This window comes from Aquarana catesbeiana, linkage group LG04 (assembly GCF_042186555.1).
Source record: "Aquarana catesbeiana isolate 2022-GZ linkage group LG04, ASM4218655v1, whole genome shotgun sequence".
NCBI classification, from domain to species: domain Eukaryota; kingdom Metazoa; phylum Chordata; class Amphibia; order Anura; family Ranidae; genus Aquarana; species Aquarana catesbeiana.
The window spans coordinates 434,335,258-434,360,547 of NC_133327.1; the positions used below are offsets into that span (position 1 = coordinate 434,335,258).

Here is a 25,290-nt window from a genome sequence, read left to right on the forward strand (position 1 = left end):
TTTCTTTTTCCAACTTTTTTTAATGAGGTAACAATTGTATTTTTATCATATAATAATAATAATAAGATCTAAACATTGTTCTAAGGCACTTGAAAGTGTGCACAGCATTGAACTCTACAATAATGTAAGACTGTATACAGAGCACATCTGTGATTGTTAATATAGTATATAACACAAAATAAAGTTATGACAGGGAATATAAAAAAAAATAATACATTTTTATCTTTCAGATTATATCAGTGGAAAATATATATTATATAATACATATATGCATATTGAGTTACAATACACATAAAGAACAAAGAGTGTCCTTTAGATTTTAACCAGTGTACATTTCCAGTTATTTACAATTCACAGAAAATACTCTTTGCATCCTACATACAGCAAAAGGTCACTAATTACTACAAGACAAAATATATCTCCGTCTACCAATTACAGCTGCCACGCTAATTCATCACGTCCACAAAGAAACCACAAGATACTCCCCTGTATACATGATTCATTTAAGGCAAATACAGCAATCTGTTTATTTGTAATGAAAAAGCAGAAAGACGCATTCCTGATGCAGTCATTTTTCAGCATTTATATATATATTTTTATAGGCCATGCTATACAATTCATTGTTGACATCTACATATAGGTATATAAAATTCCTCTACAAAGAAACAATATGCATGTTTAGCTATCTAAGCTGCATTTACCTGTTGATCCACCAAGAAATTTGTAGCAAGAAATTAAATGTTGGTAAAGCTTCTATGTGAAAGTGAATTTACAGGGTTGAACTGGTTTAATAAAATGAAGTCCCATGCTCTTCCTTTAGCTGCCACTTAATCAGCTGACATTACAATTAATGCAGAACAGGGAAGTCACAGCCCTGCCAGAGGGTATTCTTGAGACTGCCATGTTATCAAAGGAACAGAATGTGGGAAGATTGCTGCTGACAAGGTGACATAAGACCTGTGCCTGAGGAATGGCCAAGGCAAGTAAAAGAAGTGTGTGAAATTTACATATCAGATCTTAGCCACAGCTGAACTTCCAATATTGGGTGATAAAAACAGAAATTCATCTTAGTGGAATAAAAGTATTTGTTAAATAACACTTAAAGTTGGAGTTTGCAGCGCCTGTGTTTCAAATCTAGAATTTACTTTTTTGAATATATTTTAAATGTTATGGTTTCAAAGATGACGATGATAGGTTAAGGTTTGCTAATTGTAAAAATGGTTCCTTTAGGGGCATAGTGTGGATAAGATGGGACACAGAGATTAAAGTGAATGTAGAATGAGGCAGCCTTACCCTTCAATCAGTTTCAGACAGTTGTGAATCTTATTGCATTTTATACTATGTAAATTCTGGTTCCTGTGAGGCCACAAGATTAAGTCCTCATGCACTCAACTCAATAAAAGCATGTGTCCATGCACACAAAATGGTTGATTTACTAAAGGCAAATAGACTGTGCATTTCGCAAAGTGCAGTTGCTCCACAGCTTAGTAAATGAGCAGAAGCTCTGCTGACTTTCATCATCCAATCATGTGCAAGCAAAAATGCTTCTTTTTTTTATTTTCCTTGGACGTGATTGGGTATTCTTTTCAAAGTGAAGCTTTCCTCATTTATTAAGTCCTGGAGCAACTGCATTTGCAAAGGTCACAGTCTATTTGCCTTTAGTAAATCAACCCCAAAGGCTTTTAAACAGTTTAGGAGCAGCAGATTTTAGGCAGTCAAAGCACTTCAGCATTTATCAATTTCAATGGGCAAAATAATTATAATTCTGGCAAATAAAATAAACTCCCAAACACCAAATGCTGGTAAACTGGTTTAAAAAAAAAAAAAAAAGCAGCTTAGGTGGGATTTTAACGTTGATTTTCTCCTGCCAGGAGAAGCAGCGTTTACAATAAACCCATGTGCATGCTAGGTACACACTATAAGGTTTTTTCGGTTAAGGCTGGGTTCACACCATTGCGATTTGGATGCGGGTTCCCTGCATCCAACTCGCGATAGCAGGAGATTTTGACCGGCTTTCTATGGATCCAGTTCACATATCCCCGGTGCGAATTTGCACAGGAGCCCTGTGCATCTTTTGGTCCATTTCAGGTCTGAATTCAGCCGAAAATTTGGGCTGTAATCAGACCTGAAATGGTGAACGGGGACGCACTGGACCCCTGCTGTGAGTCGCATGCGGAGATGGTGTGAACCCAGCCTCAAACCAGCAGGCTGAAGGAAAAAAGAAAAAACTGAGGAGCTGCTGTACTACCGGATGTTAGTAAAGCAATCTCCCTGCTGAGTCATTGTGTTCTGACAGGAGGGTGCCCCCCCCCGCCAGAACACACTGCTCAGCGCTTACAGCGCTGATTGGATGCTGATCGGCAGATCATTTTCAGTCACGCCCCTTCGACAGAAGCCGTACGGGCCTTCGTACACGCTGGCCAAATGCTGGTCCGCTTCTGTTGAACTGCCCGATATTTGGCCCATGTGTACGAGGCTTTAAGTTTATGGCAATTGTTCTAGCTTCACAGACACATATCAACATTTTCCTAGTGTTTAGTGTCTAGGCGCTGTCACATGCGCAGAAATGCTTTGCTGCTTCTAATCAGAAACTGCCAACGGTATATTTTTAAATGATTGTTTTGTCCTATTAAACTGAGTTGACAAATCCCTGTCAGACAGACAAGATTAAAGTGGATGTAAACCCTCACATATACCCAGTGTAGTGAACAGCCTCAGATGATACAAAGGGATGAAAAATCTCCCTACATAAGTTTTACATATACAGTGCCTTGAAAAAGTATTCATTTTGTCATGTTACAACCAAAAACGTAAATGTATTTTATTGGGATTTTATGTGATAGACCAACACAACATGCCACATAATTGTTGTGAATTTTTTACAAATAAATATGTGAAAAGTGTGGCGTGCATTTGTATTCAGCCCCCCGAGTCAATACTTTGTAGAACCACCTTTCGCTGCAATTACAGCTGCAAGTCTTTTTGTGAATGTCTCCACCAGCTTTGCACATCTAGAGAGACATTTTTGCCCATTCTTCTTTGGAAATCTCAAGCTCTCTCAGATTGGATGGAGAGCATCTGTGAACAGCAATTTACAAGTTTTGCCACAGATTCTTAATTGGATTTAGGTCTGGACTTTGACTGGGCTATTCTAACACATGAATATGCTTTCATCTAAACCATTCCACTGTACCTCTGGCTGTATGTTTAGGGTCGTTGTCCTGCTGGAAGGTGAATCTCCACCCCAGTTTCAAGTCTTTTGCAGACTTATGCCCCGTACACACGGTCGGACTTTGTTCGGACATTCCAACAACAAAATCCATGGATTTTTTCCTACGGATGTTGGCTCAAACTTGTCTTGCATACACGGTCACACAAAGTTGTTGGAAAATCCGATCGTTCTAAATGCGGTGACGTAAAACACGTACGTCGGGACTATAAACGGGGCAGTGGCCAATAGCTTTTATCTCTTTATTTATTCTGAGCATGCGTGGCACTTTGTGCGTCGGATTTGTGTACACACGATCGGAATTTCCGACAACGGATTTTGTTGTCGGAAAATTTTATATCCTGCTCTCAAACTTTGTGTGTCGGAAATTCCGATGGAAAATGTGTGATGGAGCCTACACGCGGTCGGAATTTCCGACAACAAGGTCCTATCACACATTTTCCGTCGGAAAATCCGACCGTGTGTACGGGGCATAACAGGTTTACTTCTAAGATTGCCCTGTATTTGGCTCCATCCATCTTCCCATAAACTCTGACCAGCTTCCCTTTCCCTGCTGAATAAAAGCATCCCCACAACATGATGCTACCACCACCATGTTTCACGGTGGGGATGGTGTGTTCAGGGTGATGTGCAGTGTTAGTTTTCCGCCCCGCCACACATAGCGTTTTGCTTTTAGGCCAAAAAGTTAAATTTTGGTCTCATTTGATTAGAGCACCCTCTTCCACATATTTGCTGTGTTCTTCACATGGCTTCTCGCAAACTGCAAAAGGGACTTCTTATGGCTTTCTTTCAATAATGGCTTTCTTCTTTCCACTCTTCCATAAAGGCCAGATTTGTGGAGTGCACGACTAATAGTTAACCTGTGGACAGATTCTCCCACCTGAGCTGTGGATCCCTGCAGCTCCTTCAGAGCTCTGTGACATGTTCAAAGCTTGGGATATTTTTTTTATAACCTAACCTTGCTTTAAACTCTTCCACAGCTTTATCCCTGACCTGTCTGGAGTGTTCCTTGGCCTTCATGATGCTGTTTGTTCACTAAGGTTCTCCAATAAACCTCCTGAGGGCTTCACAGAACAGTTGTATTTATAGTGAGATTAAATTACACACAGGTGGACTCTATTTATTAATTACATGTAGGTGACTTCTGAAGGCAGATAAACACCATCTCATGTTGTGCCCACAAAATCCATTTGTTTTTTGATAGTTTTTGGTGGACTTTATTTACTAATTAGGTGACATCTGAAGGCAATTGATTCCACTAGATTTTAGTTAGGGGTATCAGAATAAAGGGGGCTGAATACAAATGCACGCCGCCACACTTTTCAGATATTTATTTGTAATTGAAAACCATTCATCATTTCCTTCCACTTCACAATTATGTGCCACTTTGTGTTGATCTATTACATAAAATCCCAATAAAATATATTTACGTTTTTGGTTGTAACATGGCAAAATGTGGAAAATGTCAAGGGTTATGAATACTTTTTCCAAGGCACTGTATATCTGCTGTCTTCATCTTTATATACCGTTTAGAAAGTTCAGATCGTGTTAGGAGATTTTCTCTTCACTGGTTAGCACTGCAGTGAAGCCTGGGCATACAGTCAAGACAGCTGATTGGAGGAAAGGCACACACCCCCCTCTCCTCATAGGGAGAGACTTTCAGCACTGTTCGCTGAATCGTTCAGCACTCTGCTAATCTATTTATAGCCTCCTCAACATAAAACACCAGCTGCTTTTATCACATGTGATGGAGAACGTGTTTGAAGTTATTAGGCTGATAACAGAAGAACAGGGCAGGAGACAGCTACGGGACATAGTGCTGTTAAGAGAGATAAGAAAACACTGCAGATATATGCGCCCAGCTCAAATTTCATGAATCGGGTTTACATTCACTTTAGGGTTTTCCATATAGGTCCACTTTGTGGTAAAACCTTCCTCCACTCTACATTCCTTATAATAAATCCTGTTTACTAAAACCACATTCAACCCATAACATACATTGCCTATAGCCTGACTGGTTTTGGAAAGATTTGACAAATATTGTTTAAATAATTAACAGAAACTGCATTGTAGCATTTTATGTATCAAAAAGTCACCAATGAGAAATGGCATGGGAGGTATTGTATGAATAATATTTCAGCCCGTTAACAAACTGTTGTCTGCAGAAGATATACAGTTCTGGCTATTGTTCAAGTAGCAAATGGTTGGTAAGAGCAACCAATTACCCTAAAGTTACTTGAGGGTTCGCTCACAAAAGATATTCAAATAATATTTGCTAAACCTTCCAAAAATTCACCCAGCCAGTCACCAAAATCTACAATATGACCTACCTCAACCTATCAAATAACCTGCCATTTATAACCATATTCAGATTCAGTTTCAGCAACATTTATCCATGGTAATTTATCACTCTTACTATCCTTGGCCTGCCTCTGTTAGCTGTGAACAGGCTTACAGCCTAAACAGTGGGAACAAGACTTTAATAAAGCCTGGTACACACAATGAGATGATCAGATGAATAATTGTGCGTTTTTGTCTTTTGTATGCTAGTCTCCATATCGAAAATGAAGAAGAGGTTACTACAGTTTGAAAATTCTCGTACAACATAATACAAATTTGCAAGTGATGTAATGTATTGTATTTTCGGACAAAAAAAACGTACAAGAAAATTTTTCGAGTTTGTCCCTTCGGATAATTTCAGACAAAAGCTGTATACTGATGATCAGATTATCGTATGATCGCGAAAGCGGTATTTTTTGTACAATTTACTGATTGTGTGTATGGGCCTTAAAGATATATTGTAATTTAGTGAAGTTGAACGCCATATAACCATGATCAGAAACAGAATTATTAGAAATAACCAGTATGTCTTGCCCAATTGCTGGTTCTTTATTTCTTGGTTTCCTGTACAATCATATACAAAGAGGTAAACAGAATGTTAAAACTGTAAGAAAAATAATATTTAGAAGCATCCTTTATGTCATGCCCAATTGCTGGTCCTTTAGTTCACTCCCCATACAATCATATATGGTCATGTTGGTCAGCATCTGACCATTATTGCCAATGGCTTGTGCAATCTAAAAATCACTGTTAGTAAGCTGTGCAGAGAGCCACGAATAGCTGCGACCATCGGTGACCTGTCATAATAGTGAAAGGGGCTGGCAACCGCACCTAGTTGCTTACAGGTGCAGTAGGAACCAGAAGATTTCTGACAATACAATTCACACTGGCCTAAATTGCCAGTGTGGATGTAGCCTTAAGCAGCCACAGACAGAGAGTGCAGACATGTCATTACCAGAACATAGCAAATTCAGAGGTAAGTTTTCTTATATTCTTTAGGAAAAATCTGCAAATCAGATAATTTAATTGCTTTTAATATGCTTTAAGGCTTCTGTAAAATTGTTTATTATTACAATCGTGTTTTGTCATTTTCAAGTAAGGTCCTTAATTTCTTAAAAAAAAAAAAAATCACCTAGTTTTACATAACCAAAATGTCAGCCTGTGATGGAGGCCTACACTAATTAGCATTGGCAATCCTTGAGGTCTTTGCTAAAGAATTTAAATTAAAACTTAGAGACCTTATAACATACAAAGTTAATAAACAAAAGTAGAACTGTCTGAAAAAGTCTGTCTGTGAATTGCATGATGATTTTACAATATTAAGGATTTTATTAGAATGTTATATTAAATACTTCTCTTCTATACTTTGAGTTTTACACAAAATGATCTTCCCTGCGTAGCCTGTGAAGACAGACCTGATTTTCACTATTGCTTTAGTTGTCCATTTTTTTTTTAAATCATCAAGTACAATTTTCTACAAGTGCCCCATTTAATATTTTATGTAATTATACCTTATGTGTAAATGCCATAAATCCAATAATGATTCTTATTTTATTTTTTATTAAAATCTAGTTTGGGAATCTTTAAGAACAGCCTTAGTTCTTAATCTCTGCGTGCCAAGAGCAGAGGAGTAGCAATCATTCTTTAAAGATTACTGGTCCCTATGCCAAGAAGGAAATGCCTGCTTGCTTGACGCCAGCTAAAAGGAAGCAGAAGGCACTCTTTTTTTCAACATTCCCATAATAATATTTTGAAGCAATAATCTTGCACAAAGAATTACCTTACTTTAGATAATCTTTTAAAATGACCAAAATGCATATACCCACTCATAAATAGGTATATTCCAGCAAAACTTTGTTCTTTTAAACTGTAAATCCATAAAAAAACTGATTTCAGTTTTTGGTGGACATCGGCAGTATGAATAGTTTGTTACAATTCCCACGGTTGACATCCATTAGAGCTACTCACCAGTACCTGGTCTAAGTCTAAGTTATTAGCTGAGACCTGCATGGCAAGAATTTTAAAGCCAATCCATGAAGATCTAACTTTGTGGCTGCTCTCTCTGAAATCATCTGGAGTGAAACTATAATGGCCAATGCAGGTATGTTAACTGAGAATTCCTAATCGGGCATATTTCCAACAAAGTTCTGAAAAGAAAAACTTAAAAACCTTTAAAGAGGAACTTGTTTTCTTTTCTTTTTCTTTAAATGGCAGCTACAAATACTGTAGCTGCTGACTTTTACAAATCTGGTACTTACCAGTGCCTGGGGTCCAGCGCTGTAGTCCCGCAGCCGATTCTTGTTACCGATGCGACTCCCTGGCGGCATCGTCATGGATAAGGGGGCCTACTGCACATTCCTGGGGAACCACAACCGAATCCCTGCGGTGCTGTGTAAATGGTGCAGGGTTGGTGGAGGTGCATGGGACAAGGGGCGTTATCCTCACCTAGGCAAGGATTGCTAAAGCAGGAGCGGGTACGGATCAAAACCAGTACTCACTCCCCTCCCTCCAAAAAAACTGTAACCCAGTTTGGGGGCAGAGAGCAAAGCTGCGGGACTTCACTTTCTGAGTTTTCTTCTTTAAGGAACTAATAGCCATCCAAAATTAAAGTATCACATTTCACCAATGTATCTTTAAAAGACAACACTGTAGAAGCGGCATTTAAACATGTCCCTTCAAACTGGAAACAATGTGGAATGTCAGGAACATCTGCACCTTGACTAAAGTCTACATGCTATGTTGTATGCTGTACATTTTCAATACTCAAAACAAACTGCATATTTTAGAAATCATGCTGTGCAAATACAGTGATTCTGTCACTGGTTTCATTACATCAATATGCCCACATACATAAATACATCCACCTATGGGGAGACTCTATACACTGGCTCAGGTAGGAGGCAGTTTGTTCGAAATAGGTATTTCAGTAAATGTCAGTTGTAGAATGACTTCCATGTCACTAATGTTTTGTACTTTTATCTGGGTAAAGAAATAAAGTAACAAATCAGAATCTGTTTTAGAAATTGATCTTACTGAGATGTCATAAAGTATAAACTCTATTCTATACCTTGTCATACTTTACAATTAAAACCATTAAGGAAGATTGTCATGTTTTTTTCATGTGCATGAATCTTAAAAACGTCTCTAACACTTTTCTATTGTGTGCAAGAACACACAATCACTTTGCATATTGGTAATGCCAGTAATTAAGGCTAAAATGCCTCATATCTTTTAGAATTTTTAAGTGTTTTTTTTTTATTTTCACCATTTAAAATAATAAAACACAACTAACTACATCATCTTTATATACACACGCTCATAATATAAAATCAATTCTAATACTGATAATTCAGGCATTAGCAAGGTTTTTAAGACACAAATTGTACAGTGTTAAAGCATTGTGATTTTGATTTCAATTTGGCAGGTAAACAGATAAACTGGCCATGTTTATAACAAATGGCACTATGGTAAAGCTTTTAACAATTAAAACTCTAAGACATTTACTACTGCCTCTTGCCTGTGACTTGAATACAGAAAAAAAAATTGTTATTCAATTAGACAATTCCAAGATGATGTGCAAAGTATAGTGATTCATAACAATAATTCAGAAATTATCTATCTGACTGTGCTATGGAGTACTGAAATAACTCACTTGCACTTATTTATAGTCTACCACATTACATTTACAATATCAAAGGCTCATTAAGCTGAATGATGCTGTGGAACACACCTGCACTGTTTTAAAGCAGACCTAAACCCTAAAGTTAGAATTTCTTTAATCAACCAGACACACATAAGTAAGGGCTCTTTCACACTGGTGGCCTGAGGGCAGTAAAAACAATTGGCTGAGCTCTGGTTTTAGACCACCCCTGGCTGCCCACTGAAATGTAACTTGCCTATTGAGATCAATTGGGGTGCACCACAACCACAAGCCAAGTGCTTTATTTTGCATTTGCGGTGAGGTCCCGCAATGTAAGATTTGCCGTTTGGCAATTTAAAAAGTAAATAAAAAAGTAAAAAAAAAAAAAAACAGGGAGCAGTAGCACCTCCTGAATGCCTGCTGGCCCCTGCTAGATGGCGATAAGCATTACTGCCTGTCTGAAAGAGCCCTAAGGGGAGGTAGAGTACAGGTGCGAAAGGCTGAAAAAACGTACCTATCAGTAGATACAATGAGCCAAAGCCATGGCAGAGCTATTGCAGGTCAGATGACTTAATACAACCTGCCTTTTTTTTTTAAGCTGTTAAATCTTTAGCATTCCATACCCTACCCACCCTCTCTAAAGCATGCTGGTTTCATTAAAGCAGACCTAACGGTGTGTTATACAGCACTTCTTAGAGGCGGGATCTACAAAAAGAAGATTCTCTAAAATTTAGCTCCATGTTCACTTTTCTGTGAGTAAAAAATATATGGCATTTAAATCTCCCAGGTGATTTTTTTTCAGATATTGATTCAGTTTAGTCACAGAGTACTAAACTGTGCCATTTAAAGTTGAACTCCACACAAATACACTGTTAAAATAGATGTAAAAGCTATACCTGATAAGATGTTTGTAACTCTGTTTAGCCACTTTTGTAATTTTCAAATATACTGCCAAGCCACCAAGGGTGACACCAATAATTGTTATTGCAGTTTTTCTTTTTCATGGTCATCTGTCTGATCACTGGATCGTGGACAACCAGCATCTAAACATTTCAGACTGACAGCACTTCCCAATGCAACAGAGCCTACGGTATTTGGCTTTTAGTGCACAATCTCCCACTCTCAAACTGATATCTGCTATTAAGACAATTGTGGGATGATTGTAGAAAGGCAGATTGCCATCTTTTATATCACTATTAATTGATAAATAAATAACCCCACATATAAGCATGTATGTATGTACATTTTTTTTTATATTTGCAAGGAGTTCCACTATAATAACCCAATTCCAAAAACACTGAAACTAGCTTAGTTTTTGTAAATCAGCTTTCAATCTAAACTAACATATGTTTGGGATAAACTTAGCTTTCTTCTAAGAATATACACTTAAAACTGATAATGGACAAACTAATAGGCCTCCTTTAGGTATCAACAATATATCTGTTCACATTTTATGTTAAACATGGTACATATAGTTGAATCTATTCTGCCCTTCAATAGAGTTAAGTGCTATGTATATTATATCATATATTTTAGTGTAAACATTGCAGATAACCACAGGGCGCTATGAAATACATACATAATATACAATAAAATAAAATTAATTACACTGTCATTGACATGCTTGAGTTCACATTTTTACAAAAAGAGTGAATGTCAGAAATAGTTATTGAACCATGCGCCGATATTCTTGTGGTTCAGACAGAGCAGCCATTCTTTACCGTAAGCCTGGTAGTGTGGAGTGACTGTGGTCAGACTGTCTTAGTCTTCAAGTTTAAATACTGAATCTGCATTGGTTATAGCACAAAATCTTTTTGTTAAGAAGAAAAGGTTTTGAGTCTTCAGAATTAAGAACGTAATTTATTTCCAGGCACAGTGCAATTGCAGATGATTCTGGGCGTCTTCCAAGGTATATACGGAGGAATGCGTTATAATTTCCAGGAGCAATATATACTTAACATCTGTTCATCCTTTTATTAGGAAATAGTTAAGGAGACAATTATAGCTAATACTCTCTTGTGAGACAATTCTTGCTATGATAATCAATAGTAAATTGTCTTCTGAAACACAAGTTGGCAGCTATTCTCACTGTTGTTACATGCAGAAGACATATGCCAAAGCTGAAAAACTAGGCTGCTCAGTGTTGGCTTTGACAAATTGGGCAGAAGCAATGTAACACATGAAAGGTGAGAAAAGTGTAACTAACCTCAGGCCAGATAAAGCTATGAACGCTGGCTAAAAGGTTAGTTTAGATTTTCTCTATTAGCCAAAGTTCACCTTTACAACAATGGGGAATCTACCAACATGCAAAGGCTTCTGTTTTTCCAGTAATCCATCCTTTTTACTTTCCTTCACGATATTCATTTAAGCTCCATAAATGTGCCCATGTTGAGAAGATTCAATATAGTGATGATTTATTGGAAAATGCCCATTTCCTGAATATAAACTCCCATTATAACTTGCAATTTTCTTTGTTTCCCTATGGACGATGAAATCTATACCAAGAAACAAACAAATAAAGGTGAGATTATAAAATATCGAAGTTGATTTCAGTAAACAAGCTCTATTTATATTATATTTATAAAAAAAAATCTATATTTATATTAAAATATTATAGTATCAGAGAAAACTGAGGAACTGCTAGAACACCTAGAATAAGGTCTGAGGTTGACAAAACAAAGCTGCTTTACTTAAAGAGTAGAGGATATTCACTTGGCAAACTTCAACTATCCAATCATGTGCAAGAAAAAATCCTATTAGTGTTTTTAATTACCCTGGACATGATTGGATATGTAATTTGAATAGAAACATTGCTTTATTCACTAAGCTAAGTAAACGTTCACTTTGGTAGGTAACAATTTTCTACTCTTCAGTAAATCAGCTCCACTGACTGGCCACACAAGCAGGATTGCCAACTAATGATCAGCAAATCAGTTGAGAAACCAGGTGACTTGGCAACTCAACAAATAGTGAGTTTTTAAAAAATGTATGAATATAGGCAGAATTGTCCAATCTGCAGAGTCATTCAATCCATGAATTGTGACTGCCTGGATTGCTAAATTTATTGATATTCAACAGGACAGAATTATTCAGAAGAAATGGATGAACTACAATTCTCCAGATTAGCTTTTTTCTCTGCTGCTAACCATCAGAAATTTACCGCCAGTTTGTAAAATAATGCAGATAAATTAGGTCTGTAAAGCCATTCAAAAGCTTTTTAATACTGTATGTTTGTATCAGGTATTTTCAGTTCTTATTATTACATCTAAATGTAATGCACAGTTGAAAATGTATTTGTGTTAGTTCACCAGACAATAGGTAGCGCTTTATATTGTACATTGCTCTCTACAGAATAGCATGGCATTGTCACATACAACAATGATATCTTGTGACATTATTAGTAAACTACTGCTTATAAAGGATTGCTGATGATTCTAAACATTAGATCCTACTATCAATGTAGGTAGTTCTGTGATAGTACTGCAATATATATCCATAAAAAAATGTTAGTTGTCAGTGATTTTGGGGCAGTTGTACTTATAATCTAATTTGGGGTTGGCAACCCTGCATACAAGGGAAGATTTTTCATAGTATTCAGTAAAGATTCAACCTTTGTATTAAGCAACAAAGGAATAGTAACTCACACTAAATATTCTGAAATAATGTTATATGACTTGCATGATTTTACAGTGATCAGTTGTTTCCAATCATTTGCAGCTTGAACAGTAGCACATATCTTTTAAACTGCAGAAAATATTAAATTGTTTAAAGGCTATGTTCTTCTAAATTTCAGCTCCACTATGCACCAATATAGCATTCGTGTACTTTTTTTGCAAAAATGTTACAGCTTTCCATAAAATCTACAGACACATACCTTACTGTCCTCCATCCGTGATTCCAAACATATCTATTGTTTCTTTCTTACATCCTCACAGACTGTAGGTCATGACACAGGAAGGAGTTGACCAGCTGACCTCATTAGCACACACCCGGCATCATCCACCCACCCACTCCCAGCTGCACGTTTTTTAAATGAAATGCAATAAATCAGTGATCACCCTTCTCACTAAATATACAATCAGATTGCATAATGTATGGCCATCTTTATACATGTATATAGAAGAGAGTGGACAGAAACACTCAGCTGTCAAGCCCCGTTCACATCTCTGCACAGTGGGAACTCACATTCCCACATGCAATTTTTTTTTTTTTTTTTTTTAGCGGGGAGGGTGTTTTGGAGCATTTTCACTCATCACACATAGATAAGCCCACCCACCTGAATGGGCTGCCCTGCACGCAGCAATCGCCCCAAAGAAGCTTGAAAACTTTTTTTTAGAGTGGAGCTTGGTGCTTTTTTTACTGCGATTTTTGGTGCAGCGCATTTCTGAAATGCAAGGAAACGCACAGATGTGAATGGAACTTCATTGTTCTTGTGTTACCACACCAATTTCACTTTCAGGCTCCATTCACATTTAGCATAGTGGGAGTGAACATTTTGTGGTTCGTTTTTCCTGTGACACGCATAGGGCAGATTGTTGATTTCAATGGGCTGTGCTATATGTGGCTTATGGGACATTTTGACGTTTTGTGGGTTGCGTTATTTTTACTGTGTGTTTTGCAGCATTTGCCACTCGTTTTTTCACATGGCAAAATGTGTGTTTGCGTCTGTGTTTGGTGTGTTGTTAACAATTAATGGCACTGAAAGCACAACTAGTAATTTTAGGTGTATAAAGGTGGCCATACGCTATACAATCTGATTGTACAATCTCCTTTAGATTTACCAATATTATATAGGAGGAGGAAACACCTATCTAGCAAATCACTCTGTATCCAATCAGACAGGCCCTTGCATTACATAACTGATGGCAGATCTAAAGGAGATTGTACAATCAGATTGTATAGTGTATGGCCACCTTTATACACCTAAAATTACTAGTTGCGCGGCACTTTCAGGGCCATTAATTGGTAACAACACACCAAACACAGAAGCAAACACACATTTTGGCATGTGAAAAAACGAATGACAAATGCTGCAAAATGCAGAGTAAAAAACACGCAACCCACAAAACGCCAACATGTCCCATAAGCCACATATAGCACAGCCCATTTAAATCAGCAGGCCGCTCTATGCGTGTCACAGGAAAAATGAGACACAAAAAGTTCACTCCCACTATGCTAGATGTGAATGGAGCCTGAAAGTGATATTGGTGTGGTAGCACAAGAACAATGAGGCTCCATTCACATCTGTGCATTTCCTTGCATTTCAGAAATGTGCTACAGCAAAAATCGCAGTAAAAAGGCACCAAGCTCCGCTCTAAAAAAAGTTCTGAAGCTTCTTTGGGTTGATTGCTGCGTGCAGGGAAGCCCATTCAGGTGGATCGGCTGCCCAATGTGTGATGAGTGAAAATGCTAAAAAAAAAACTTATGTGGGAATGCGAGTTCCTGCTTTGCAGAGATGTGAACGGGGCTTGACAGCTGAGTGTTTCTGTCCACTCCCTTCTATGTACTTGTATAAAGATAGCCATACACTATGCAATCTGATTGTATATTGTGTATTTAGTGAGAAGGGTGATCACTGATTGATTGCATCTCATTTAAAAAATGTGCAGCTGGGAATGGGAGGGTGGATGATGCCGGGTGTGTGCCAATGAGATCAGTGAGGACGCAAGACAGAAGCAATAGATACGTTTGGAATCAGGGGCGTGGCCTGAAGCTGCATGGAGTAAGGAGCGTGGTGTGAGAGCTCCGGCTACACATATCCTTAACTTTTATCCTTTGGGGCCGAATTATCCCCCAACCTGGCATAACCTGCATTAACTTATTCAGCTCGCTCCCGTGATCATGTCGCCACCTAAGCGAACCACCGGAACGCAAGGGAAGCTAGATAAGTACTGCCACGAGGAGCGGGAGTCGGTGAGTGAAGATGGCGCTACCTCAGCTACAGGGGAAGAGACCCCGGCATCCGGAGACATTGCTCGCATCTTGGACGCAGTCTCCCTCTGCCAAACGACCCTCACATCCAAGATCGAGGAAGTCAAAGTCGACATATCCCTCATCCGCCAGGACATTCATAAGCTGAGGGAGAGGGTATCCGAAGCGGAACGCAGGATAGGCCAGGCTGAAGACGAAATCCCGCCATTACAGATCGCCACGGAGAGGCTGCAATACCAGCTGAACGCGGTCCTTAGCAAGCAAGATGAAATGGAAAACAGATTGCGCCATTGCAATCTCAGATTTGTGGGTCTCCCAGAGAGGTCAGAAGGCTCCGACCCCCCAACGTTCCTAGAGAATCTCCTGGTTACTAACTTTGGTAGGGACGCCTTCTCCTCCACTTTTGTGGTGGAACGCGCGCACCGGCTGGCAGCGCGGCCCCCTGCAACTGGTGCCCCTCCGCGAACCTTCATCGCAAAGCTATTAAATTTCCGGGACAGGGACACTATCCTGCGCCTCACCCGCGAAAAAGCTAATATACCATTTGGAGATACACACATAGCTGTGTTCCCTGATTTTTCTGCGGAGGTCCGGAAGAAGAGGGCGCAGTTCACGGAGGCTAAACACCAACTGCGCAATCACCACTTGGCCTACGCCATGCTGTTTCCAGCGCACCTTCGTGTGATCCGCGATGGCAAGGCCCACTTCTTCGAGGACCCCTCGGCGGTCATTCCCTGGTTGGGGAGCCGGGCTGCGGCTGGTCCGGCACCATCGTGAACTGAGTCATGCACCTCTGCCTCGCTTGCCTGCTCCACGAAGGAACCCTCAACCCCATGTTGAAGATGCACATCCTATGAAACGTGAGTTGTTTTACCCATGCCCCCCTCCTTTATTGTGCCCCCGGCTCATGTCGCTCTAATGGATGCCCCTGTTGCTTGACTGCCTATTTACTCCCTTCTAACATGCATCCTTTGCAAAGCCACCTTTGTTACTTTACAATGCTATCTGGCCCTCTAGATGAGCCACACATCCAGCCGAGCTCATGTAACTTTATGCACCCCGTCCAGACGTTCGGATGCTAAACTGTATAGCACCGCTGTGCTCTTCTGTTAACTTTTGTTCGTTCCCAGCGGCATCTGGGGTGGCACCTGGCCCGTCCTTTCCTTGGTCCAAAGGCACTATCCTATCCTTATCTAACGGACTGGGACCCCCCTCACAGCTGCAAAAAGTAATGTTTCCCTGGCCAGCAGCAGCCCCCACTGCCGTGGGGGGTTGCCATAAGTTTGCCATGCCTCGCTGGTCCAGAGCTGGCATAGTTTCAGTTTTAGTTGCTTTGTTTGTTAATTTTCTTTCCTTATTATCTATGCAATATCTGACATGTCATGTACTACATTATACACACAGCCTATTTTTGCCTGAATCAACCACTGTATTCACTTGTATGGCTCCCTGCAGACTGGTGATGTTCGCTTTGCGACTCCGATCGGCCTGTCTGTGGGGCTCCATCACGATATTTGTAATTAGGTTTGTTTTCCATCTTACAATGCTGCCTTAAATGGTCCTATTTATACTGGTTGGGGTGGGAGGCCTTCTCCTCCTGGTCCGACTACACATTCCACTCCTGCCAATTATTTAATGGCTTCTTTAAAATTAGTCACGTGGATTGTGAGAGGGTTACGAGATGGATCTAAGCGATTGGCCATGCTGTCGCAACTTAAGCATATGCGGGCAGACATATCTGTGCTTGTAGAGACCCACATAACGAGACAAATGCAAATGGCAATTAAAAAACCCTGGGTGGGCTGGACTTACCAGGCCCCATTCACCAACAATTCTAGAGGGATTGCTATCCTTATAGCCAAAACGGTTCAATTTTAACTTCATAATCTAAGATCGGACCAGCAGGGGAGGTTCCTGTTTTTGCATGCCTCAGTGGGAGGGCTCAAGCTTCTTATACCAGCTGTCTGGATGGGGGACTTTAACATGGTGGTCGACCCCCTTCTAGATAGACTCCACTCCTCCAATACACCGCAGGACAGACCGGCCCGCACCATGTTTGGCAGATTCCTCTCGGAGTTTGCTTTGTCCGACACTTGGCGACTCAAATACCCCGACACACCCGCATATTCCTGTTTTACACCTTCACAGAATGCCATGTCCCGCATAGACATGATTATGCTCACCCCCACTCTGATCCTAGATATCCTTGCAGTGGGGTTTGGAGTGAGGGTTCTCTCAGACCATTCACCCTATTGGATCACCCTGCGATTGCTCTCCTCCCCGCCGTCCCGGTTGTGGAGACTAAACCCATTCTGGCTCACTGTTCTCACAGACGTTGAGATCATACAGCGTGAGTGGTCTTATTATTTCCAGTCCAATTGCGGGTCGGCCTCGACCGGAATGGTGTGGGAGGCGTTCAAGTCTCATGCCCGCCTGACTCTCTCCACACACATTAACAGACATAAGGCTTCCTCTAAAATTATACTGCAACAGGCAGAGGAGCACCTAGGTTCCCTCGAACAGGCTTTCCTTACAAATCCGACACCTTCTAACTCTGCTCAACTACGCTTGCAATCCAGACTCACAGACCACTTACATTATGAGAGGGCAAAAAAGGGTATTTTCTTTAGCAAACAGAGGGTCTTTGAGCATGGAGAACGGGCAGGGAGGCTCCTTGCTTATATGGCCCATCTGGATCATACACCCCCGGTCGTGGTTCAGCTCCGCTCACAAGATGGGACCGTACTCACAGACCCTGAACAAGTTGCCCAAGAATTCAGAAGGTTTTATGCTGACCTATATACCTCTAAGACCAGTCGCCCCCTTGATGAACTACACCTCCTCCTACAAAATATTACTTTCCCCTCTCTCACGACTACGCAGATAGAGCTTCTGGAAGCACCCATTACCGAGGAGTGTATTAAGACAGCGATAGCGAACCTACCAGCATCGAAAGCCCCGGGCTCAGACGGTCTCCCACTAGAATTTTACTCCCAATTTCAAGAGGTCCTCATCCCTAGATTGGAGGCTTTATACTCGCACATATTCACATCAGGTACACTCCCGCGTACAATGAGTGAGGCCCTGATTGTTCTCATCCCAAAACCGGGAAAAGACCTCCTTCAGCCTGAATCTTACCGCCCGATCTCTCTCCTCCAGCTAGATGTAAAAATTCTCGCTAAAATTCTTGCCATGAGACTTAATAAGGTTATACTTAGCCTCATTCATCCCGACCAAACAGGCTTTATGCCCAATAAGAATACGGCGTTAAATCTAAGAAGGCTATTTATGAGTCTTCAAACTACGCATGGTGATGTTGGGTCCAGGGTGGTGGTCAGTTTGGACGCCGCTAAGGCATTTGATTCAGTGGAGTGGGGCTACCTGTGGGAGTGTCTCCAAAGATTTGGCTTTGGTCCCAGGTTCATCAGGTGGCTCCAACTCCTCTACCAGACTCTCACTGCTCGGATCCAGGTCAACGGTAAAATATCCACCCCATTTTCATTGTCTAGAGGAACACGCCAGGGCTGCCCTATATCTCCTATGCTCTATGCATTAGCCGTTGAGCCATTAGCCATTGCCATCAGGGCACATCCTGATATCAAGGGCCTCTGTCTGGGGCAGGTGACTGAGGTGCTTAGCCTATATGCTGATGATATGCTTCTCTATCTGGCAGACGCAGGTCCCTCCCTAGTAGCAGCTCTTCACCTCATTCAACAGTTTGGGACCTTTTCAGGGCTACAGATTAATTGGTCCAAATCCCAAATACTCCCTATAGATGCTTCTGTTCCAACAAGCATCCAAGAGGCCCTCCCATTGGTGAGGACCAACCAGCTTAAGTACCTAGGCATACAATGCTCACACTCCCTATCAGACTACACACACCTCAATATTGAACCAATGTACGCCCTCCTTAAAAGTAAAACGCAAATTTGGTCTAGACTTCCTCTAGGAGTAATGGGTTGTATTAATTTGGTGAAGATGATCCTCCTCCCCAAATTATTATACCTATTTTGGCATGCCCCGGTATACATTCCAATCCACGTGTTCAGATCCCTCAAATCCATACTTAACACTTTTATATGGGGCTCCTCTAGACATAAGCTGTCATGGCAGACCCTTAAGTGCCCCACCCATCTGGAGGGCAAGGCCACCCCTGACCTCACAATTTACTACATAGCTTCCCAGCTGTCCCATTTTTACTACTTTAACAGACATGATAGGCTCCACTACTCCACATTGGTGTGCACGTCTGTGACCGATGTGGTGGCCCATCCCTTCCAGGTACTTTTCTGCAAACATAGGGGTATGTCCCGTCCAGCGGGTGTAGGCCGCATGCTGCAGCATCATGGCAAGATTTGGCAACGTGCACTTACCGCTATTGGGGCTCCCCCCATACACGCCCACACACCACTCTGGGACAACCCTCAGCTTCCTGAACTATTGATCATCCCAGACTTTAAACTATGGATAATTTATAAAATCATATACCTTTCCCAGGTTGTTTCGGGAGGGGTGATCAGGTCATTCCAGGCTCTAAAGGATGAATTTGCTCTCCCCAACCATATGTTTTTTCGCTACCTTCAAGTTCGCCATGCCCTCCAGTCCCAATTCAATAACTCTATCCCCAGATTAGAAGTGGTGACATTTGCAGATATGCTCCTAGGCGATGACCCCAAAAAGTTAATTTCCACTCTCTACAACCATTGCCTCTTACCCACCATCACCACCCATACACACCATTTAAGAGCCAAATGGGAAGCTGATGTTGAGGAATTTGATGATGAGCAATGGGGAGAGATACTTGAGACCTGTACAAAGGTATCTCCCAAACTATCTGATCGCCTCACTCATCTTTACATCCTCCACAGATCATACCTCACCCCTGCACGAATTCTAAATATAAGCCAGATATTGACCCAACCTGTCCTCGTTGCGGAGGCACCCCCAGTACTTTCTATCATCTCATATGGTCTTGCCCGGCAATTCAGCGGTATTGGTCACAAATAGTCAAATTCCTCCACGACCGCATGGGCTCCCCTCTAACATTATGCCTACGCCAATGTTTGCTTGGCCTCCTCCCCGTTCCAGAGGAGGAGAAATATCTGACAATATTCTTGCAGGAAACCCTCTTCCTCACCAGAATTCAGATAGCTCAACTGTGGCTTCGGCCTACCACCCCCACCATGCAGCAATGGAAGAGGGCTGTAAACCTCACCCTCCCATATAAGAAAGTTTTGTATACTCATCGTGGTTGTCCAGCCAAGTACCACAAAATATGGGATAGATGGACAAAGGATGCATCCACTTGTACTGCCTAACATTAACTGCCCTTTTGATTCTCTTTTTACTCAGTGGCAATTGCTTCTCTACTCTTGTTTCTTTCTTTTTTTTTTTTCTTTTTTTTCTTTAGCCATGTAAAGGTTCAGCCAAAATATGTTCTTTACTTGCATGAGGAAAATTCGGCACCTGTTTGGTAATGACTTGTCAAGGCACTCTGTGTAAATGTTACCATGTATAGTTTTGGTGCATTTTGCACCTTGTATTCTGAAGTTAATAACCTGTATTGACTTTTATGCTCAATACACTTCTACTTTGATTAAAAAAAAAGATACATTTGGAATCATGGATTGAGGACAGTAAGGTAAGTGTCTGTAGATTTTATAGAAAGCTTTGATATTTTTGCAAAGAAAGAAAAAAAAAAAGGTGAACTTAAGCCTTTAAAGCAGCTGCCTTCAAGAAATAATTTTACACCTAAATTATTTTGTTAATAGCTCCCAATCCTACCAGTCAGTGGTCATTTCTAAACATATGATTAAAAAATGGAATTAATGTTTTTAAAGTCTTTATTGAACTGTAAGAAAAATCTCCCCATGTATTTAAGCCCTAAACACAGCTGAGGCTAATCAATAGGGTGGGTTGGGTTAGCATACAAGGGTGTATACTAACTTTACCAAGGAAAAACAGGTGCAGTGTAAATGCAGGAATGCCCACCAGTGTCCAATGCCAAAAAAAAAAAAAAAATTATGATGATAAATGAAAAAAACTTGGTATATATTAATATTCACTCATACATGATAAAGTTTTAAGATGTAAAACAAACAAACAGGTTGTCACCTTGTAAAATGTCGACTTTCTTCATGTACTTCCATTTCTGTGCTTTTAAATTCATTAAGTTCTTTTCGAATGGCAGCCTTTGGAAACAAGAAAATTTAATCAAAAATGTTTTTCCATTAGAAATATGGTCTTATTCTCCCATAAAACATATGTACCACCACACAAACCCATCAAGCAGGAGTATGCAGAATTGAAGAAAAACGTCTCTGAATTATGACCTTTACCGGTGGACTTTTGTACTTATGTTGATGGCGTCCGTTTGATATCTTAACCCTCTTGTATTTTATTGTATTGCAGCGGTATGTCTCCCTTTATATTGTTAAACACTGAGAAAACTGTTGGCGCTAAAAAAATCCTATATTATAATAATAAAAATGATAATACTAATTAGCTTAAGATCCTTCAGAGATCATTTAGAGACCATCTAGACAGGTGCATTTAACCTCCTCTGGACTTGCATTTGACCGACTTCAAGCAAATTTTGCATTCCATAGATTTGTATGGGGATAGAAAACCCATTTGGTATGAAAGTCTGGCCACACAGGCCTTACAGTCACACAAAGAAACCAAGAGAAGGGCGTACCGACCTAGCGCAATTCCATTAGAAACATATAATGCTCACAAACATATGATGTATACACACGAATGTCAAAGCAAACAAAGACAAGTCGCCTCCAGGACCGCTGGGATATTCCAATGGTGCAAGGGTACCAGACGGAGTCCGTAATGGCTTGGCTCTGAGGAAGAGGGTTCTCCCTCGAAACACATAAGCCAAGCCATTATGGACACAGTCTGGTCCCCTTGCACCATTGTAATATTCCAGCGGTCATGGAGACGACTTGTCTTCATTTTGCTTTGACATCGTGTATACATCATACGTTTGAGTATTATGTGTGTCTTATCTTTTAATAAATTTTTATAATGGAATTGCACTAGGTTGGTGTATCCTTCTCTTGTTTTCTTTGTTTTTCAGTATATTTGAATACTCATGGTTTTGGCAATAAGGATTAGACACACTTCCTTCCCTTGAGCTTTACACCTGAGCGCAGGAGAGTTACTTTATTGGATCCTAAAGCCCCATAAACACGATAGGACTTTGTACAAACTTTCCCTTGGATTTTTGTACAAAGGGCATTGCCCAAAAGTTTGTCTTGCATACAGATGACTGGACTTTTCCAGCCAACTTTCACCATATCACGTGGTTTTTCAGCTCTTTACCACCACCCTTTGGTCAACTTCTGTATTGTTGTCTGATATTGTGTGAATCTCGCCACTTTTATTGGCGAGATTGACACCTTGCGAGCCAGGTTGACACTGGTGCGGGGATCCGACTTGGATCCCCGCCAATGCCAGGCACTGTGTTTGGTATGAATCTTGAGGGGGAACTCTAGGCCAAATTTTAAATAAAAAACCGGCATGGGTTCCCCTCCAGGGGCATACCAGGCCCTTAGGTCTGGTATGGATATTAAGAGGAACCCCCTACGCCGAAAAAATGGCATGGTGGTCCCCCCCAAATCCATACCAGACCCTTATCCGAGCACGCAACCCGGCCGGTCAGGAAAGGGGGTGGGTGCACATCACAGTCCCAGGGCATGCTGGGACTGTGAGGTCATAAGGGGGAGTGGTCATAGGATGACATGCCCATGCCCCCTTATGACCTCACAGTCCCAGCATGCCCCGGGACTGTGATGTCATAGGGGGGCGGGGTCACCGCCTATATAAGTCCGTTGCGGAGCGCACAGAGAGCATTCCGGCTGGAGAGAGCGTCGTGTCAGCATCTCTGGAAGAGAAGAGGGAAGAAGATGATCCAGAAGTCCGGGCCACCACTGGCAAAAGAGCGCCAGAAGATAGCGGTGGAGCCGGCCGAAGATGCGGACACCGGGAGAAGACGCCGGAGAGACCCCCAAAGTTGGAAGAGGACCCCCGAAGTCAGAAGAGGAATAATAATTTATTCTGGCCATTGAAATGAATTAATGCTCAAGCTCAGCATTTAGACACATTTAGCAGCGTCAAGCATTTTTTTCTGCTGCTCCTTGATGCACTGGCAGTTTGGTTTTTCCCTTCCTCTAAAAGCCCCTACCACTAAATGCTGTTAAAAGCCTATGTAGAGGAGTTTAGAGGCAGGAAAAAAAAAAATCGGACGCCCCTAGAAGCAACTTCAAAAATGGCTTCATGCACACAGGGCGTTTTTCCTGCTGCTTTTAGCACTGATATGCAGCACTGATGAGGTTGCACTTATGAGCACTGATTAGGTGGCACTAATATTCTGCACTTATGGGCACTGATATGTGGCACTGATAAGCACAGATTGGCAGGACAGATGGATGGCACTGATAGCCGGCACTGGTGGGCACTGATAGGTGGCATGGATAGGCTGCACTGATGGGCTCTGGTGGGCACTGATTGTTGCCACTGGTGGGCACTGATTGCTGGCACTTCTGGTGCTCTAATGTAATCAGGGCACTGATCATCAGTGCCCTGATTACATCTTACTGTCCCCTGCGAGGAGATGCCGCTGATCGGCTCTCCTCGCCACACACTGTCAGTGTGAGGCTAGGAGCGCCAATTACCGTCACTTCCTTGTTTACATGTGATCGGCTGTGATTGGACACAGCCGATCACATGATTAAAGAGCCGCGTCAGAGATCCGGATCATACCATGTCCTAGCAACACAGCATAACTGCGGGCATGCAGGAGCGGGCGTTTGGGGGTGCCATCATATGACGTCCACCCAGAACGAGAGCCGCACCGTCCCTCAGTCATTTGACGGTGGACGGGTGGCAAGTGGTTAATAGACCAAGCTGTTCAGACAAAGTAGCAGTTAGTGAGTTGACACAAATGATTTACCACTGACAGGGGGTGCTTACAATGGTCAACTTTTATTGATTTATATAAAACCCTTATCCCATAAGGAAAAAAATTGTTGGTGTAACTGCTTATAAAGTATCAGCTGAAGTTCAGCTTCAAATTGTTAGTCAAGTCACTCTAAGGCTGGCCCATAGATGATAATTTTTTTCAATCAGCCAGAGGACTGAAAGAAAAAAACTAATGGATTCCCCCATCCACACAAGCAAGGAGGATGGGGAAATCCTCTCAGCAGTGCTATTATATTCTGACAGCAGGGAATCCTCTGCTGTCAAATACACCAATCAGCGTTGCAGCTAATTGGCTGCAGCAGTTGTTTAAATAAAAGTATTCAAATAGTTCCGGTCCACAGAAGTTGACTTCTGTGGAGCAGGAGTGACCATTCATGGACCGATGCTGATATGGCAGAATTTTGATCCGTCTATGGCCAGCTTTAATCTGCTAGTCTAATACTACCACCCACAACCCCCCCCCAGACTGACAATGCTGCTGTCTTAAAGCGGAGTTCCACACAAAAATGGAACTTCCGCTTTTCGGAACCCTCCCCCCCTCCAGTGTCACATTTGGCACCTTTCAGGGGGGAGGATGTTGCAGATACCTGTCTAAGACAGATATTTGCACCCACTTCCGGGCATAGACTCTTCCCGTCCCCCCACGCTGTCTGCTGGGACACACACGGGTCCCAGAGACAGCAGGGACCATTCGGATTGCGCAGCGCGGCTCACGCATGCGCAGTAGGGAACCAAGAAGTGAAGCCACAAGGCCAGATTTCCAGATTCCCTTTACGAAGATGGCCGCGGCAGCACCCGAGAGCCGAGGGAGAGATTGGTTTCGACATCGCGGGCGTCCTGGACAGGTAAGTGTCCTTATTTTAAAAGTGAGCAGCTGCAGTATTTGTAGCTGCTGACTTTAAAAAAAAAAAAATCAGCGGACCTCTACTTTAAGGTGTCTGCTTTACTTTGTCATTCAGAATACCAACACCCTAAGACAGGAAGTGTGTTGCTGTCCGGATCACTAGGTAAAAAAAAAGGAAAAAAACAAAATGTAAAAAAATGCAGCCACCATCTAAGGAATATTATGCTGCAATAAATATTTTTTTTTGTGGTTTAATACCGCTTTAAACCCCTGTTTTTTGGCTGTGAAATACTGTACATCCATGTTTTTAGTAGT

General features: G+C 41.4%; 1 protein-coding gene across 5 annotated transcripts in view; it reads right to left on the minus strand.

Moving 5' to 3' along the window:
• The window catches only part of PHACTR2 (phosphatase and actin regulator 2), a 327,171-nt gene continuing 301,881 nt past the window's right edge, over positions 1-25,290 (minus strand). For all 5 annotated transcript variants that reach the window (XM_073627410.1, XM_073627412.1, XM_073627411.1 and 2 more), the window contains 2 exons: positions 21,255-21,331; positions 1-11,704 (listed from right to left, as the gene is read on the minus strand). In XM_073627410.1, coding sequence (XP_073483511.1) covers positions 11,689-11,704; positions 21,255-21,331 — 93 coding nt within the window. In that variant the 3' untranslated portion in view covers positions 1-11,688. The remainder of the gene's footprint in view (positions 11,705-21,254; positions 21,332-25,290) is intronic.